Source organism: Malus sylvestris, chromosome 4 (genome assembly GCF_916048215.2).
Source record: "Malus sylvestris chromosome 4, drMalSylv7.2, whole genome shotgun sequence".
NCBI classification, from domain to species: Eukaryota; Viridiplantae; Streptophyta; class Magnoliopsida; order Rosales; family Rosaceae; genus Malus; species Malus sylvestris.
This window is the reverse complement of record NC_062263.1, coordinates 3,493,388-3,513,874: the sequence shown is the minus strand read 5'-3', so window position 1 is coordinate 3,513,874 and position 20,487 is coordinate 3,493,388. Positions and strand designations below refer to the sequence as shown.

Below are 20,487 nucleotides of genomic sequence, written 5' to 3'. Positions count from 1 at the left end.
TGAAATCTGGGCCCACCACCTCTCATCAGGCCAGTAATACTATATCCACCACTAGAAGAACTCGAACTCGCTCCACTCTTCTTAAAATTCTGCGTCTTGCGAGGTTCCGGAATAGAGATAACCTTACCTTTATCATCCTTCTTCTGACCATCATTCTTGTCCTCGTCATCCTCACTCTCACTGGGAAGGTTATCAGAGTCCTCCATCCTAACCAAAATCTCGAAAAACTCATGGTAATCGGCGCAGGGAAGTGCACTGGCAAAAGTCCGCCACTTTCTCTTAGTTCCTAACTTGAAACGTCGAAGCATCTCTCCCTGATTACCAGCTGTATCAGGGTCATAGCGAGACAAATCAGTAAACTTTCTGTAGTACTCATGAGCTGTCATATTCCTCTGTTTCAACCGAGTAAATTCCTGTTTCTTACGATCAATATACTCTGGAGGGACAAATCTTTTCTTGAAATTATCTTCAAATACCTCCCAATCAGATGCCATAGCTGGGGACATAAACTGCGTCTGATTCCTCCACCAACTTGCCAGCTCTCGACCCAAAAACCAGGTAGTGGTCTCAACCCACCTATCAGCCGGAAAGTTCCCCTGACTTTGCATCACCTGAAACGTCTTTTCAATATGATCTAGCCATTTCTCTGCCTCCTCGTGACCCTCATCACCCATAAAACGATCTAATTTCAGATTGTACATGGTCTCCAAGGGTGTCCTCTGAGGAGGGGGAGGAGGACGAATTACATTCTGAAAAGCCTGAGCCATTGTTTCCCCCAACTGAGTGATATCCGGGAAATTAGGTTCAGGAGTACGGCGGGACTCCCTACGCTCTCTATGAGGCGGCATAATTCTGACAGAAAACATCAAAAGATCATTAAAGCATTAACAATTATACAGGACTGCAACCTAGGCTCTGATACCAAACTGACACACCCCGATCCAGAGGATCAAGGCGTGCTGGCCGTCACGTGAGCGTGACGTAACCAAAAGTGCGACACGGAAGCAAATCAATAACAGAAATAATAAGGAATTTAAACCAATCTCTAGTAGTAACAACCTACTAGAATAAAAGGATGAGTTATAAGGTAAAACACATAAATTCAGAGCATAGGTCTAAGTGCAGTCAAGTAGGACCATAATAAAAAGTACAACACCCGCAGGTGAGTCATACATGTAGAGCGTATGTCAGAATGCCGAAAAAGACCTCGAGAGCCACCAACTGCTAACTAGAACCTAGAGGAGCGCAAAACAAAGATGAGTGGGTCAGTAAAACCAAAGATTTTCCAAAACATTTCATTTAAAACATTTCTAACCCCTCACCGTAAAACCTGTATACTTTCCTAGAAAATAGTGTGTGTATATATATATATATATATATATATATATATATATATATATATATATATATATATATATCATCAAAACTCAGCTCACATCCATCAACATAACATCTCAGAAAGGATATGTCATGCCATGCCAAAATATAATCAGAATGCATCAATATCAATCAGGTGAAATAATAAATCAACCGGAGACCCTACAGTGGTCCTGTAAGGCTGATTCTAAAGCTCAACATCCCACTCAGCCGGAGTCACCACAGTGACCTATACGGCCCAACTCTGCACGTCACTCGGAACTACATATGGTAGTCTGTACGATGAAAGGTGTATAAATACGCTCTAGTGCTTCTCTCATCAATCATCGGCGAGCATAACTAAGGTCACCCACTAGTCGGAATCACATCTAGTGGTCTATACGACTAGCATGTCGGAACCCTCACATGGTCTGTACGACATCCACCTACTTGGATCCAAGACGAGCGTGCTGTGTGGTGAATAATAATATAAGCACTAACACCTAGGGTGCAGGTTATGAGCTTTCAATGCAATTCACATAAAATAACTCATCTAAATAATATAAAAACTCACATGTGCGTCCACCGCGTCAATTCACATATAAACGCATCACTTATCAAACCAAATATCTCAACAATTGCATGCATGGCAATTTAAATCATAATTTTCAAATAAACGCATTTCCTGGGAAAAACAGTACTATATAGGTAATACGAAAACAAAACTGCCCACTCACTGGTAAGTCGATGGGTCGTAACCCCCGTGACGTCCCTGGATGCTCTCGTCCTCGGGATAGGTGTCACCTATATGCGAAACAACTATAAAAACGTTAATTTAAACACATAACCAACAATTCGAAATAACTTCTCATACGATGCTCAATTTGGGTATATGAATATACCACATCGACCTACTCGACGTCACGGACGTCGAGAAATTTTTAGATAAATTTTTGGAGGCCGCACGCGCCGGGACAGGCACGGGGACACGCGCCCCCACGCGCATCATCCCTAACCTTGGCTCGCCGGACTGAACTTTCCGGCGGCCGGTTTCCGGCCAACTTTGAAACTCCTTGTTCTCCTTCGTTTCTCACCCATTTTCTTCGTATTTTATATCAAAATGAAGCCCCAAACATGTAGAATCATGATACACTACTTTTAAGCTCCAAAAACAACTAAATCTCACCGGAAAATTCCAAGAAAAACCGGCCAAAATCGAACCTAGTGATCCCGACGTCCAAAACCTTCAAACGAAGCACTCCGAGCTTCCTTGGGACATCACTAAGCTCACTATAAGCTTAGAATTCCCTGAAACACAACATTTCACGTGTGCATGAACAGTGACCAAAAATGAGGGGTTCGGGTTCACGTGATATCGAAGGTTCCACGTCCTAAAACTAGCATCAAACAACTCAGAGCATCACAAGGATGAAGAATCTTACCTTGGTTGCTTCGATCCACTGAGTTTTGGATGGTTTTGGGTCTCGTCCGTACACTTCGGGAGTGAGAGAGAGAGAGAGGAAGCCGTGAGGGAGGAGAGAGAGAGAGTGCTACGAGAAGAGAGAGAGTGCAGGGGTTTAGATGGTCCAACATTAAATCCTCACCCTCCATCATCTAATTCCCTAACCAAAATTTTATAAAACTAAAATTTAAATCCAAAACTTATATAGAAATAATCCAAATAATGTCACACACACTTACCTTAGCCCGCGCTAAGGTCAAATCCGACATTTCACGTCCTTAATAAGAAAATCTCGGGACGAGCTGTGACAGATAGTTTAGGCATTCGGAAAATACACAATTTAAAAAGTCAAACTTAATTAAAGAATTTGTTTAGTTGGAGGCTAGTCAATGGGTTTTATTCAAGAAAACAAAAAAAGATGAGTTTTAGTAGAGGAAAATATAGTTTCAAAGGTAATATCAAAATTTCAGTTTTTCTAACTACTGAAGTAGACGGTAATGAAAACATTGAGGATTTTAACAAATCGTCGATGGGAATTAAAACAAAAATTGGGTTAAGAAGGACCGACGTGAAGGAAATTATTGAGAAAATATCTTTTCATATATATCAAATAATAAGCTTACACTTGGTATTTATACAATGGCATAGCGCGCACACACTTGTGCTGCCAACTCATCCTAACTACATAAAAAACTAAGCCTAACTAATCACACCACTATCAACAGATTACAACAGAATTAATCAAGACTAAGTTTTATCTTTTACAAGAGAATTGTCCTTAATAGAAATGCCTTCACAATGCCAACTCTGGATCGCGATCCGTGGAGGAAATGCCTTCACAATGCCCACGCTGTATCCTGTGAAATTCTTGTAGTGTCTGACATTGCCACATTTGAAGTTGAAGTTCGGAGAATGGTAAAAGTCAATGCACCAGAGCCGATACACTTCTTTGCCTCATTAGGTTTGATGTATAAGCGGAAGAGGAAGGTTGCAACGTTGAAACAATATCATGCATGCTTTTGCATTTCTAAGGCTGCGTTGCGTACGTCGAGACTGAGAGGAAGTCCCTTTCTCATAATACTAAAAAGACTCTCAAAAGTGAGACTCTACATGTACTCTCTATTACCTCATAATTTTGGCACAATTCCCGTATTAACATTATAAAACATTGTGCAAAAAATATGAGGTGGCAAAAAATCCTACTTTGAGAGAGTCTCTTTAGCATTTCTCTCTCTAAAAACATTGTGGAATTAGAGGTGATAACTTTTCCGAATAAATACTACATCTTCTACCTTCAACGTCACAATTTGAAAATAGTTCTCTAAATATCTCCAATCTAGTAAGTTTTCCGCTCAAAAAAATTAATATATCTACCTCTACAAATGCAAAAGATGAACTTTCTACACCGTCTCACTGTTTAGCATTGAAGGGTATATGGGATCATGAATTTCGGACCATCGGATCAAGCTGATCGGAATGACTGCCATATCACATACGCTCTGGAATGAACCTCACGGAAAATGGCAGCAACGAACTACCACTGCAAGTCACTTCGATAAGTCCCAGATCATGTTAACGGATGGGCATGGTAGTTTTTATCGCGGGCTAGAGAAGAGGTGCTTATTAAAGAGGTAGCATCGTCACTACCAAACAATTTTGCTGGTAATAAATTTATATATAGAGTTAGAACAATTGCTCCTGCAATTCTTGTGGATAAACTAAAAAAAACCTCACTAAAAACTACACTGGGCATATTCATTCAATAGCAAAAATAGACACAGTTATGCCAAAATTTGGAGGTTAACAAAGGTCACTGTTGTTTGGTGGGCTCAGGGTAAAAGCAATAGAAATCTAACAACACGGATTAGATTAAGTGGGTCACTCTAAAAAACTTGGTTACGTTCATTGAGATGCCGTATATATTGAATAAAGGTTACAAAAAGCGTTAGGAAATAGTCTTTTTTTTCTTCTCTTTCGTGTCCAACCATTTATAAAAAGTACGCATCCCTCTTATATAAGCCCTTGGTGAACCAAAAGCCCTGGGTTCAAGTGTTTAATCGCCTCAGCATATTCACTCACGTATACCAAACGAGGCCCAAAGATGCCAGCTTTACAGTTGCATGGAGTGGACATGAATCAAGTAATGCCCTTTTTATTAAATTAGAGTGAGTTGAAGGGAAAGAGGGAGAGAGTGCCCAATTGGTTTGGGATAACAACTTTTTGAGAAAACTATTCATGTTAATTAGCTGTAAAACAAAATAGTTCAGCATTTTATGTATTGGAAAGGGATCCTCGGATCCCTTTCTACCTAATCAACCTAGTTCGGAATCTGAATTGTTGAAATTTGATCAAATGGTTACAGTTATTATCACTTTTAGGGTTTCTCTATTGTTCTTTGTTTTTGCTGCATCTGGACCTAAGTTTGTGTGGGTCTCCCATTGTATCTTAGGTTGTAATTCTCCTATTGCTTGAGCCTTTTTACTCTTTTATTATATCTGTCTTTGCTTTTTAAGGGTTTTGTATTTTGTTTGGACTTAGTCCATCAGTCACATTTGTAATTCTCCCCTTATCTTAACTAAGTTTGTTTTCTTACAAAAAAAAAAAAAAAAAAAGATCCACTTTAATTCATATAGCTTCAATTTTCACAAGTTTTTTTTTTAAGTACTTTTTATTACAAAATAAATTTTTTTTACAGACAGACAAAGCCCAAAGCTAACATATTAACATAAATAAAGGGGGCCAAAACAGAACAACACACTACAAGAGGTAAGATACAATTAGGCCGAAAAAGCAAAACACGAACACCGAGCCTAGAAATTTCTACCGTTTCCTCCGCAGCCAAAGATCATCCCAATCTGTCCAATTCCTCTTCCACAGCCAAGCAACACCTCACCAAATGTCACATCCAACTCCAATCTGTTTCCGAAGCACAGTCATAAAGTAAGGATAGCCATCAACCAAACGAGAGAAGCCAACTATCAAGATAAGTCCGTGGAGATCCACGAACGTGTTCGAAACACTCGAGCCAGTGAAATAACTAGAGCTCTACACACAATCTCAGTAGGTTGTATGACTGAAAATCGGAATATGGATGAACACAAAGGATAGATACTGTCTGGAAAAGAGAAGCGGGACATATAAGTATAACAACCAAGGTGAAAAAATAGTAAAAGCAAGGAAAAAATACAAGAAGGAAAGAAAGGGGAGGACGGCAACCGACCTCGGCCAAAGTTAGGATCCTCGCCACCAGTTTTGCTCAATTTAGAGGCCTCACACAAAGGGATGAGAAAAAATCCCTAAAACCGAGAAAGACTCTCACTAGAGAGGGAAAACTATTCCAATCAATTTTCACAAATTTAGACATGTAGCTCACACGTATTTTTAGAGAATCATCAAACTTGAGATGTTACACTAATAACAAAAGGAAAATGTTAAAAAGATTAAATGTTTTAGATTATTTTTTTGTAGATTTCATAATATGACAGATGGTTGAACTCTTTTTGTAAAAAAAATTTCTTTTCAATTTGGCCACAAAGTCCATCCCATTCCAGCATTGTTATCATAGAAAGTGACTTTCAGGAAAATTTATTGATAAACAAGAAAGAGTTCAACTATTAATCGCCACATCATATTTTTTACAAAAGATAATCTAAAAAGTTAATCTCTCTCTATTATCACTCATAAAGAAAAAGAAGATGTTATTAACAAACAACAAAACCTTATCTTATTAAGTGGTGTCACCCGCATGAATCCTTCGTTTTTTAGCAAAGTCTTCGGTTAGCGCTTTTTATTTTTTATTTTTTTATTTTTTTTTTGTATGGGACAGAACCCTAAATCAAAGACAGAATATATGGAGTGCAAGTTCAGTGCAAATGGAAGCCAAAACGAGTTAGGGGTGAGGATCGGAGATCAAGAAATACCAAAGAGCGACCGTTTTCGTTACCTAGGATCTATCTTGCAAAAGAACGGAGAATTAGATGGAGATCTCAACCATAGAATACAAGCTGGATGGATGAAGTGGAAGAGTGCATCCGGCGTGTTGTGTGACCGCAGTATGCCACTGAAACTCAAGGGAAAATTTTATAGGACGGCAATAAGGCCGGCGATGCTGTATGGCACAAAATGTTGGGAGGTGAAGCATCAACACATACACAAAATGTGTGTAGCGGAGATGAGGATGCTTCGTTGGATGTGTGGGCACACGAGAAAGGATAAGATTAGGAATGAGGATATCCGGGGTAAAGTAGGAGTAGCCGAAATTGAAGGAAAGATGAGAGAAAATCGGTTACGGTGGTTTGGACATGTGCAAAGAAGGCCTACTGACGCTCCGATTAGAAGATGTGACTATGGGACAGAGGTTCAGGGCTAAATGGGTAGATGAAGACCTAGGAAAACTTTGGAAGAGACTCTAAGAAAAGACGTAAAGTACTTGGATCTAACGAAGGACATGACACATGACCGAGCACAATGGCGTTCTAAGATTCATATAGCCGATCCCACTCAGTGACTTGGATTTTCCAAGTCTCCAACCGAGAAGTTTTCCTCACTCGGGAAATTAAGGGAACACTACCTCAACCTACATGCTCCACTCATAAAGCTTCAACATACAAGCTTCAACAAAAGAAAATTCAAAGAACTTAGCGAAGAAGACTTTGGTGTATTTAACACAATACGTTGAAATGAAGGAAATCTTATTTATTGATATCCCCGATAAGTTACAAATATGTACATATACATGAGTCAAAATAAACAAACAAGAGGGAGCCTTCACAAAGGTTGCTTAGGAGAAGTCTCAGCAGTCGGTAGAGCCCCAGAAAGAGAAGGCACCGGAGGGGGATCATTCAGAGCCTCAGTACTGGACAGAACCCTAGAAGGAGGAGGCATCAGAGGTTAATCATTTGGAGCTTCATTACGCGGTACAGCCCCAGAAGACGAAGGCAATAAATGTCTTTGGAACAAACCCACAAATCTCTGATGATCAAGTAAAACCTGACCATCAGATTCCTTCATCTGGTCAAGCTTCCTCTTCATGTTTGAAGCATAGTCATGTGCGAGCCGGTGCAACTGTTTATTCTCATGCTTGAGCCCTCTAATCTCCTATTTGAGACTCATCACTTCAGCCGCCAATGATTCAACTTGGCGGGTTCGAGCAAATAGGCGTTGGGCCATATTAGACACAGAACCTGCACACTGAACACTGAGAGCCAGAGAATCCTTAACAGCTAACTCATCAGACCGTTTGGAAAGTAGTCTGTTATCTTTGGGAGTGAGAAGGTTCCTGGCCACCACCGCAGCGGTCGTATCATTCTTCATGACGGAATCCCCAACGGTAAGAGGACTAGTAGGGGAGACGAAGGATGGGCACCATATGTTGTTTGGAGAAGGCGGGGCTGCCTTTTCAACAAGGTTCAAGTCAAAACGACGGTCGGAGGGGCCAGACATTTTCAAAGGTGTTGAAGAGAGAAGAGGTCGGACAAATCAAGATCTTAGAAGTGCAAGAATGGAGCTTCTACTGGTGGAGATTTAAGTGTGCTTTGGAACTTAATGCCAACCCCTATAAAAATCTGCACTCGACGAAGCTTCAGAAATCGAAGAGGCGCCTGCTCAGAAATCGAAGAGGCGTTTGCTTTCTCAAAAGCTGGGCTGCTCAGAGACCACGAGGGTCGATCTCAGAAATCGAAGAGGCGTTTGCTTTCTCAAAAGCTGGGCTGCTCAAAGACCACGAAGGCCGATCTCAGAAATCGAAGAGGCGCTTGCTTTCTCAAAAGCTGAGCTGCTCAGAGACCACGAGGGCCGATCTTAGAAATCGAAGAGGCACCTACTTTTCCAACCTTGTTAGCACCTGTCACACGCACACTCAGCTTTGCGGAAATTATGGGCATTCTGTCGAAGACTTCTGGTGAAGTAGAAAGCACATGAATCTTACTGTTCAATCATCCACTTCCCACACGCAACAGTAGCTCATAGGTACCACAGATAACTTTGTCAAAGTTCTCTGCCAAAGTTGAGACACGTGAAGCTTGCAGCTCCCACTACATCGCTCTGACCAAGAAGGGTAAAAGAATAGCAAAGAAACAGCACTAACAAAGTTTAGACACATAAATTTTGAAAGTCTAGCTACCATATTATTACCCACAAGGGTAAAGGAACAGTACCACTGCTGGATAATTGGAAAGTCCCTGTGTGTCAACCTCTGTGCTTCGTGGCAAGGTAGACTAGCAAACATGCCCAACCTTTACTCACATTAGAGAAAACACTCCTAACAAGATTGCTTGCTCCAAAATCGAAGAAGCACCGTCCTCTGAATCTCGAGAGCTAGACTCCCAACATGACTACTTTCTCAAAAATCGAAGAAAGGGTAAAGGAACAGTACCATTGCTGGATAATTGGAAAGTCCCTGTGTGTCAACCTCTATGCTTCATGGCAAGGTAGACTAGCAAACATGCCCAACCTTTACTCACATTCGAGAAAACACTCCCAACAAGATTGCTTTCTCAAAAACCGAAGAGGCATCGTTCTCCGAATCTCGAGAGCCAGATCCCCGATAGGATTGCTTGTTCGAAAATCGAAGAGGCACCGCTTTCCCAACTTCAAGAGCCGGATCTCCTTGGATAAAGTTTGTTTGTAATCTTCACACGCAACATCAGCTTTCCAGATACCATAGACCACTTTTTCAAAGTGCTCTGACAGAGTTAAAACATGTGAAGCTGGCAGCTCCCACTACTGTGCTATGACCAAGCAGGGTAAAGGAATAACATTACTACTTGTTGTTAGGGAGACTCCTATATATGTCGACCTTCATCCCCAACGGACAGGCAGACCTGCAAAAATGCTCAACCCTTCCTCATATCTGAGAGGGCACTCCCAACGAAGCCTTTCGAAATATTCAGTTTTCTTTCCCCCCGATAATACCTCTGCAAACAAGCTATACTAGAGCAAGAATATCTCATATCATCAGGGTTAAAAGCAAAAGTATCTCATATCATGCTTTTTCCCTGTCTTTTCCTTTGCCTTTGTTCTTACATGCAAGACAAGGAGAAATAGAGCAATCAGTCAGCACTTGGAATCAAGCTTCCAGCCAGGAACTGACTGCCTGAAACCCCTTACCTGATTACTTACCTAGCATTGCTCTCGAGTACTCATCTTCAACATCTTATGCTTCCAGGGAAGATACCGCATCTGCCTGAGGAACATATAGGGCAAGTGAGAAGGATACAAGGAAGCATGTGGAGACAAGCGTAACAGCACACGTGCCGATACATCCACTACTTTGTCAAAAAGCAAAAGTATCCCATATCAGCAGGGTCGAACGTACTCTAGATTTGATGGACTTGTTTTGACCCTCAAATTCTTCAGTCGGCCTTATACTCTGGAGGAAACCAAAAAACCCTCCAGCTCAGTTCAAGAATAAGCATGTGGAAAGTTATTTCCTCAAAAGCAAAAGTATCCCATATCATCTCTTCTCATTTTTCTTCTCTTTATCCTTCATGCTGCCTGCAAGATAGGGAGAATGTGAACAATCAGCCGGAGCTCTGATTGCTTACCTTGTCTGTCACCTCTTTCAGCAGATCCCCTAGCTCGGCGACTTGGGGGACTCCTACTACATGGTTTGTATCGCGCTTGACCAAGCCTGAAACTACAAGTAAGCTTCAAGTGAAATTGATACATTACCTTGTGCATCTCCACCAGTTAAAGATACCACCCCTGGATGGAGGAAGAGTACTTCCAGAGAAGATGCCACATCTACCTATGAGACAGATAAGGCAAGTCAAGACGATACCACACTCCGATACTTAGAAGTTTCGTGATTACGAGATCATTCTCCCACAATATTTCCTAATGTCATTTGTACTAAATCATTCACTTGTACTCACTAAAGGAGAGCTTGAACCTATGTAGTTGTGTAAACCCTTCACAATTAATGAGAACTCCTTTATTCCGTAGAGGTAGCCAATCTGGGTGAACCACGTACATCTTGTGTTTGCTTTCCTATCTCTATCCATTTATATACTTATCCACACACTAATGACCGGAGCAATCTAGCGAAGATCACAAAAAGCGACCGTTTTCGCTACTTAGGATCTATCTTGCAAGAGAACGGAGAATTAGATGGAGATCTCAACCATAGAATACAAGCTGGATGGATGAAGTGTAAGAGTGCATCTGGCGTGTTGTGTGATCGTCGTAGGCCACTGAAGCTCAAGGGAAAATTTTATAGGACGACAATAAGGCCAGCGATGTTGTATGGCACAAAAGGTTGGGCGGTGAAGCATCAACAAGTACACAAAATAGGTGTAGCGGAGATGAGAATGCTTCGTGGGATGTGTGGGCACACGAGAAAGGATAAGATTGGGAATGAGGGTATCCGAGGTAAAGTAGGAGTAGCCGAAATTGAAGGAAAGATGAGAGAAAATCGGTTCCGGTGATTTGGACATGTACAAAGAAGGCCTACTGACGCTCTGGTTCGAAGATGTGACTACGGGACAGAGGTTCAGGGCCGAAGGGGTAGAAGAAGACCTAGGAAAACTTTGGAAGAGACTCTAAGAAAAGACTTAGAGTACTTGGATCTAACGGAGGACATGACACAAAACCGAGCGCAATGGCGTTCTAGGATTCATATAGCCGACTCCACTTAGTGGGAAAAGGCTTTGTTGTTGTTGTTGTTGGTCCTAGATGCTATTAAAGCTTTAAAAATATCATTGGCATTTTATGTATAGTTCATGTCCATATTTTCCCAGATATAACAAAAGCATAATAACTTTTCAAAGTGGCAAACATTGACCATATAGGAAAGTCACAATGTTATTATTTCAATTTCAATACAGAAACTAGTTAATAAATTACTAGTAACACAATCACCACTAATTAATTTTTGACAAATCTTGTTTCTTTGATAAAAGAGCAGCGACGAAATCCTCCATTGCCTTGACAGATGACCCCTTCTCCTTTCCTTGATCACCATCATCATCTCTAATTGATCTTCTTATCTTCACCTTAATCTCACCAGCATTCTTCCTCATCTCCCCTCCCTTCCCACTCTCATCCATCACCAAATCAATCACCTCCTTCACCTCTTTCCATCCAATATTACTCTGCACACCCCTTGTCAGCTCCACGCTCACACCCATCTCCTCCACCAACATCTTCGAATTATAGGCCTGCTCCGCCGCCAACGGCCACCCAACAATCGGCACGCCCTGGCTCAAGCTCTCCATCACTGAATTCCACCCACAATGGCTCACAAAAAGCCCTATGGATTTGTGTGACAAAATCTCCAACTGGGGTGCCCAGTTGTGCACTAGCAACCCCTGTTTTCGTTTACTCATTCTCTCCTCAAATCCATGAGGCAGCCACTCTGCTCTGAACTCTCCCTTCAGATCAAACCCCACCGGAGGCCTTATCACCCAAACGAAAGGTTTTCCGCTTTCTTCCAACCCAACAGCCAATTCCTTCATTTGGGTTGCACTGATTGTGTTCTGAGAACCAAATGAGATGTAAATTACAGAATTCGGACCTTGCAAGTCAAGCCACTCGAGGCATTTCTCGGCAGAAAAGCCCATTTCTTTTCCGGCGCGCTGCCTCGAGACCTTTAAGTCCAATGTGGATGAGTTTTTGAGTGCATCAGTAGGAATTAGAGGACCAATGCACCAAACAGGAAGCTTCAAGTAATCCCTCAAGATATCCAATCCCAACGGCTCAATTTCCTCCACAGTATTACACAGCCAACCAAAAGATTTTGTAGAACCCGAAATCTGAGGCTGGAAAAATCTTGACCAAGAATCTGTGCCGTCTGCAGCTCTTAGAAACGGATGCAGCTGAGAGATGTGGAACCTGCAGCGTTCCGGGAAGCCGGGGAGGGTGAAGTATTCGTTGCTTGCGGAGCGGTGAGGCAAGTTGAGCCATATTGATGTGTAGGCTGCAGAGCCGTAAGCCCCGCCTGTGGTGAAACTCACATTGACAGTGCCTAAGCTGTTTGCAAGATCAGTAGCCCATCCGAAGAAAACATCGGAGATCAAACAGAGCGGCGGGCGGCCTTCTTTTTCGATGATATCGGAGATAAGGCGGCGGGATGGAGGTTCAAGGGCGACTGAAGCGGCGAAAAGGTTGATGATTTTGGGGAAGGGGAGGTTCTCGGTGGTTTCTGTGTTGGGGGGCAGGTCGTGGTCTGAGCTGCAGAAGGGAAGTTCGGCCAAGTGGATGTTGTTGTGATTGGATGAGGCGGTGGAAATGGTGGATTGGAGGGATTTGATGTTGAGAGGGGTGGTGGCGATGGTGATTGTGAAGTTTGTTAACTCCTGGATTTGCTTTGCAAGTGCTAGGAATGGTATGATATGGCCTTGCGCCATGAACGGCAGCATCACAATATGCTCTCTCTCAAACCCCATATTTTTATCCTGAGGATTTTGTGAGTTATCTGTAATGGTGAGGAGGAGGAGGCAGAAAAAGAATGTATGCTATTTTTCAGAGGTCGGTAAGGGTGAGAGGTTTAGCAATGAGCATATATGTATATATATAAGGTATAAAGTATCGATAATATCGGAAATATCGGTAATTTAAAAACACAGAAATTTTGATGGAAATATCGGGATATTATCGATATCGATAAAAATTAAATAAAAACTACGGAAAATGTAAGAAAAACTTGAAATTTTTTATTGAAACTTTGCAGGATGTTTATTTAGTCAATTATCTATTAGTTTATCACAAAAAAATTGGAAGGAAATGCATTGCATGATAGATATAACTGATTTAAGTTGATTATATAGTAAGCTAGCAAACATTATGAGGGTAGAAAATATGTAGTAACTAATTAAAAAAGTTTAAACACACCATAATCATTTATATATAATGAATTAGTACAATATTTTACACTTTATACATTGTATGGTAAGATACATGAGTAACTTAGTAAGGTTTAAAATATCGATGATATCGGAAATATAGGTAGTCCAAAAACACGGAAATTTCGATGGAAATATCGAGATATTATGGATATTTTAAACCATGTATATATATATATATATATATATATATATATATATATATATATATATATATATATATATATATCATATGAATGGAATGGAATTGAATGGCAGAACCGAATGAATTATATGCTCTCAACAAAAATCCCATTTTATTTTGGTTTTCCTTTTGGGATTTTTGTTGTTTGGATGTATCATTGGAGATATTTTCCAGTATGATAGGAACAATGGTGTTATATTATGTGTTATTATATAAATTGTAGGATATGTGTGTTAAAAAGTTAATAACTTAAAAAATAAAATTAACCACCACTTATATAAAAATATGTGGAATACTACTCGTGTTCCGATCATAATAAAAAAATTATCGTATCATTGATAATATACATTTTTGTTACATTTTAATCTAACGATGTTTTACGTTAGAATAATACTAGAAATATCGACTATTTTAACTAAATTTGGAATTTATATGACGTAGTTGTTAATTTGATTATTACTTAAGTGTTGATTAATGTGTTTATTTCTTATTGATGACACATCACATGATTTACATATTTAGTCTTAAAAATTGATTTATCTAACATTATTGTTTACACTAAATTAATTATATTTTAGTACGAGTGATATTACTATCTTAGAAAAGGAATTTGAATCTGAGACATGATGTTGAACAACTAAAATAATCTACTACTTGCTGCACTAGATTAATTTGAATAACCAAAAATGCCAAAAATATCATGAATAAAAAATAAAAATCTTATACTTGTTCCATCATGGAACAGATATTCTTATTACATTATTAGTTATTTTCTATTTTTAGTATTCTTGATTAGCAGGTAATTTAATACTTTTATCAAGTAAAATGATATTCTTATTACATTATTAGTTATTTTCTGTTTTTAGAATTCTTGATTATCAGGTAATTTAATACTTTTATCAAGTAAAATGTTAAGGAGGTTGATCCGAAAAATGACTCTCTATGAACTATTTGTTAACTTATATTTTGATGCAATGTGTTATAATGTTGATATGAAAATTAACGTTAAACTGTGAGATAATCTATTAAGAGTCTTATTTTAAAAAAAAATTCTTACTATTCTTGAAAAAATATATTTTTCTTTAATTCATTCATTTACCTTATTTTCGAAGGGAATTTTAACAAATCAATATGCGTTGGTGGGGAACTAAAACAAAAGTTGGGTTATGCAAGCAAAAGCAATACAGACTTGGATTTGATTGACATCTAGTTTGTGCAAAAAGACGGACCGACGTGGAGGAAATGGCATCACAAATATCCTGACATATTGTGATACTGACCGACATTGCCACGTTAGAAGTTGGAAGCCAATGCAGTATGCACCCGACCGACCAGATACATTATTTCCCTAAATAGGTCTGCTGTATAAACAAAAAGAGCAAGGTTGTGAGTCACGTTGAAACTAATTATATATTTTGGTTTGTAGTTCAGTTCTGCTTCAATGTGATGCATGCTCTTCCATTTCTAAGATTGCGTTGCGTACGTCGCAGATAATTGTAGACTTTTAAGTGATAACTTTCGAGAATGAATATTTCATCTTCTATCTTCAACGTCGCAATTTGAAATTAGTTTTCTAATGGTATGTTTACCAAACGGGATAAGAGTGGAGTGAAACAAAATTATAGTTTAGAAATTTACGAGTGTATAAGCATTATAATTAGGGGTGTGTGACTCGTAAAAGCATTATAATTAGGGGTGTGATATTCACACACCTCATTTTACTTTTCACACATTTTTTTATTTTCAACCGTCGAATCGGATGAAATGAAGAAAATCAACGGACAAAAATTATCAAGAGATGTGTGAGAAGTAAAATGGGATGTGTGGATAGCACACCCCTTATAATTACTAAGGTGCCTTAAAGTGAAAGGTCGATTTTTACGTTGAATAAAGTTCCACTTTAATTCATATAGATTCAATTTTCACAAGTTTAGATATGTAGCTTACACATGTGAACATAATGTGAGGGCATTTGTTCCAAGTTTTAACCATACCCTCTTAATACTGGTTTGGTACTGAGGTGTTTTTATAAAAAGTGGATATCAAAAAAAATTGAGCTGAAAAAGATGTTTGATTAACACTTAAAAACAGCTTATTTTCACAATTTTTGGTGAAAAAAGGCTGAAAACGTGAAGCAGCAAAAATGAGCTTATTCTCACAGTACAACAGAAACAGTTTTTTTTCAAAGCACATCAATACCAAACCAACCATTAGCCATGTGCAGGCTTTTCTTTGTACTTTTAACAAAGAAATATTACAGTAAAGAAAGCCCAAATACAAAATTAAACACAAGACATTAGGTTGGACCCTCCATATAAACAAATGTAAGAGCCCAATACAGACATTGGAGCCCACAACAGAAAAAAAACCAAAACACACAAAAACCCTGACAACTTCAGCAACCTTCTTGCCACAGCCGCCGCAAGAAACCCCGAGCATCAAAGAAGAGACCGAAGCCTCGACAATAGATCTGGAAAGGATGGTGTTGTAGCATCCAACATGGGCCAACAACTGGCGTCATCCTCAATCGATCAAAGGATGGGTCAAATGAGACCCTTGACTAAACCCACCACCGAAGATGTGAAATCCACAAATGTGGTAAGGTCGAAGAACGGCACCAACAGTAAACAGAAACAAGAAGGCATCAAAAGCGATAGTCCCAAATGTAAAAACAACCAATAAAATCATCAAATAGAAGGCAACCCAAAAATTTAAGACCTGCTGTTTGGTTAAGGGAAAAGGAAGATGGTAGGGAAGAAAATGATTGAAATGGACGGATATGTAGGTTGGTGGTGGAAATATGGAAGGTCTGGGGTTGAGGGAAAAGGGGTGCAAGATGGGGACTAGGATGATAAATGAACACATAAAGTAAAAAGAAAATGCCCCGGCCGTCGACTCTTAAAACAGCAATCGGAGGGAGAAACTCTTGAAGAGGGTGGAGGAGACTGAAGAGAGGGTGAGAAATTGAAGCAATTACAACTCTCTCACCCCTAACATCTTTTGAAACAAAACCTATCCCTTTGCAAGCCAAAAATGGTTATAAAAAGAGTTCAACCATCAATCGTCACATCATGGGTTTTACAAAAAATGATTTAAAGCATTAGTTTCTCTAGCATCATCCATAATAAAAAGATGTTATCAACAAACAACAATAACAACAAAGTCTTATGCCATTAAGTGGTGTTAGCCACATGAATTCTAAAATGTCACTGCATTCGATTTTGCACCTTGTTTTTCATTAATTTTTCTGTGTGAATCCTAAATGTTATTAACACTTTAAAAATATCATTCGCATTTGGCTTATTAGTTGAAATGCCCCCTAAAACTGCCATTGAGTCTCAGTTTATCCTCTGAAACTGGTTTTGTCTCACTTTGCCCCCTTAAACTGACATTTTCAACTCTTTTATCTCACTTTAGCCACTTCGTTAATGAACTATTAAATTTAAGGGTATTTTAGACATTTTAGTTTTTACACATTTATTTACCTCTAGCCCCCACACTAAAACAAGTCTCAAATTTATTTTTGACAACTCTAAATCAAACGCATCAATTTTGGGCATTTTTGAAAATAAATTATTCAATCAATAAAAAAATTTTGAGCAACAAAATTATTGTATCAACCAAAATAAGGGTTACATTTTGTTCGTATAATCATTTCATTTGCAAGACATCCATGTATTGGCTCGAAACTTTGTAATTGAAAAATATTCATTACAACAAAATCATTATACCATTAAGCTATCCTATCCAAAATACTTCCCAAACCAAAAAAATCATTTAAAGCAAATGTGCACAGTTTAAACAAAAAAATTTCACATTGTTGAGCACTGATTCCACTAGGCATGAGCTTGTTCAAACTGTGCACATTTGCTTGAAATTACTTTTTTGGTTTGAGAAGTATTTTGGATAGGTCAGCTTAAATGCATAATGATTTTGTTGTAATGAATATTTTTCAGTTGCAAAGTTTCGAGCCAATACATGGATGCTTTACAAATGAAATGACTCTACGAACAAGTGTAAACTTTATTTTGGTTGATAGAATGATTTTGTTGATTGAAATTTTTCTCAAGAATAATTTTTTTTTTTAAATGCTCAAAATCTATACGTTTGAATTAGAGTTGTCAAAAATAAAATTGAGACTTGTTTAGTGTGGGGGCTAAAGGTAAATAAATGTGTAAAAATTGAAATGTCTAAAATACCCTTAAATTTAACAGTCCATTAATGAAAGTGGGTAAAGTGAGACAAAAGAGTTGAAAATGTCATTTTCAGGAGGTAAAGTGAGATAAGACCAGTTTTAGCGGGTAAACTAAAACTCAATAGTAATTTTAGGGGCATTTCGACCAATAGGCTTTGGCATTTTATGTATGGTTCTTTTCCGAGTTTTCATAGATAACAAAAGCAAAATAACTTTCTAGAGTATCAAACATTGATTAACGTCTTTTGAATCAAAACCTATCCATTTGCAAACAATAGGAATTTCTCAATTGAGTTGAAATTACCAGTAACCTAATCACCTCTAATTAACTTTTGATCAATCTTGTTTCTTTGATAAAAGAGCAGCCACAAAATCCTCCATGGCCTTGACAGGAGACCCCTTCTCCTTTCCTTGATCACCATCATTATCTCTAATTGATCTTCTTAATTTCTCCTTAATCTCACCGGCATTTTTCCTCATCCCCCCTCCCTTCCCACTCTCATCCATCACCAAATCAATCACCTCCTTCACCTCCTTCCATCCAATGTAACTCTGCACACCCCTTGTCAGCTCCACACTCACACCCATCTCCTCCACCAACATCTACGAATTGTAAGCCTGCTCCGCCGCCAACGGCCACCCCACAATCGGCACGCCCTGGCTCAAGCTCTCCATCACTGAATTCCACCCGCAATGGCTCACAAAAAACCCAGTGGATTTGTATGACAAAATCTCCAACTGGGGTGCCCAGTTGTGCACTAGCAACCCCTGTTTTCGTTTACTCATTCTTTCCTCAAACCCGTCAGGCAGCCACTCTGCTTTGAAGTCTCCCTTCACATCAAACCCCACCGGAGGCCTTATGACCCAAACAAAAGGCTTTCCGATTTCTTCCAACCCAACAGTCAATTCCATCATTTGGGTTGCACTGATTGTGTTCTGAGAACCAAATGAGATGTAAATTACAGAATTCAAACCTTGCGAGTCAAGCCACTCGAGGCATTTCTCGGCGGAAAAGCACAGTTCTTTTCCAGCGCGCTACCTCGAGACCTTTAAGTCCAATGTGGATGAATTTTTGAGTGCCTTAGTAGGAATTAGAGGACCAATGCACCAAACAGGAAGCTTTAAGCTATCCCTCAAGATATCCAATCCCAACGGCTCAATTTCCTCCACAGTATAACACAGCCAACCAAAAGATTTTGTGGAACCCGAAATCTGGGGCTGGAAAAATTTTGACCAAGAATCTGGGCCGTCTGCAGCTCTTATAAACGGATGCAGCTGAGAGATGTGGAACCTGCGGTGTAAAGCCTGTCCCGAAATATTTATTTTGAAAAAAATAATATCGGTGATAGACCTAAACTAAACTCTTGTTTATTTAATTACCATTGATTTCGATTCTTTAATTAAATTCCTTAATCACTCACAAAGTCTATAACTAACATTTATTTATCAAAAATATAAGATTTAATTTTCCAAGTTTATCACCTAATTTCTTTTCTTAAAACAAATTCCCAACAAGAGATTAATTCTCGATTATTTAGGTTGCATCTAACCCTGTTAGACTGCCTACATACTCTTGAGAAGGATCAAGCCTTTCGTAGTTCACATTCATTCTATTCTTCATTTTCCATTATATTCTAGTATCGGCCAAATTCCATTTTACCTTCCACAATCGAATCAAATCAAATGGTTATCAATTATGGATTCAAAACATCAAAATTTGCATGAAAAAAGACAGCATCAACCCACTGGCCATGCGCCACTGCGGGTGGCGGTCAACCACCCCAACTCGCCGGAAAATTTCATTATTTTTTAAAATTCCCAAAACAACTCTTGATTTGATTTGGGTGTTCTTGATTTGATTCCAAAATAACTTCGACGCCCCAACCAATGCATGGGCTTTATTCCAGGCCTCAAGGGAAGTCTAGTGGTGGTGGTAATTGGAGGAAAACATTTCATAATTTGAGGAATTTACACACGCACCCGCCATACCCACCTTGGGGGTTTCACTATTTTTAAGGCCAAATTCCATCAAACTTGGGTGGAATGGAAAGAGGGAATGTCTTAGAGTGTTTCCCAGGTGGGTAGGTGGTTTGATTTGCTGGAAAATCGACGGAAAAGCCCCAAGAAGGGCCACACGAGTCGGGTATGAAGGTTATGCTAGTCCCCCCCCCCTTTTTTTCTTTTCCTTGTTCTCTCTTTTCCCCTCCATTTCCTCTTTCAGATTGGTCCTCCCCCGTTTCTCCTTTCTTCCTTCTCTCCTTTTATATTCTTTACTTTCCATCCCAGCCGTCCATCTCTCCTATTGCTTTCATCCCAACCACACACGTGGCACAACTCTTTGCTCCAGATTTTCTGGAACCTTATAAAATAAAGTAAAATTACCAAATTATCTATGACTTTAAATGTTAATAAATTCTTCGTTATAACTCTGTTTCATGAACGGTTTAAG

General features: G+C 39.2%; 1 protein-coding gene and 1 pseudogene across 1 annotated transcript; both read right to left on the bottom strand.

The window, feature by feature from the left end:
• The window catches only part of LOC126619692 (UDP-glycosyltransferase 92A1-like), a 28,795-nt pseudogene extending 9,136 nt beyond the window's left edge, over nucleotides 1–19,659 (bottom strand).
• Nucleotides 11,603–13,294, bottom strand: LOC126620144 (UDP-glycosyltransferase 92A1-like). The gene has a single exon (XM_050288634.1). It carries the CDS (start codon nucleotides 13,201–13,203, stop codon nucleotides 11,680–11,682), a length of 1,524 nt encoding a protein of 507 aa, XP_050144591.1. The 5' UTR covers nucleotides 13,204–13,294; the 3' UTR covers nucleotides 11,603–11,679.
• Nucleotides 19,660–20,487: the final 828 nt, after the last annotated feature.

Coding starts and splice junctions, on each gene's coding strand:
- LOC126620144 (XM_050288634.1), bottom strand. CDS start 13,203: ATGGGGTTTGAGAGAGAGCATATTGTGATGCTGCCGTTCATGGCGCAA.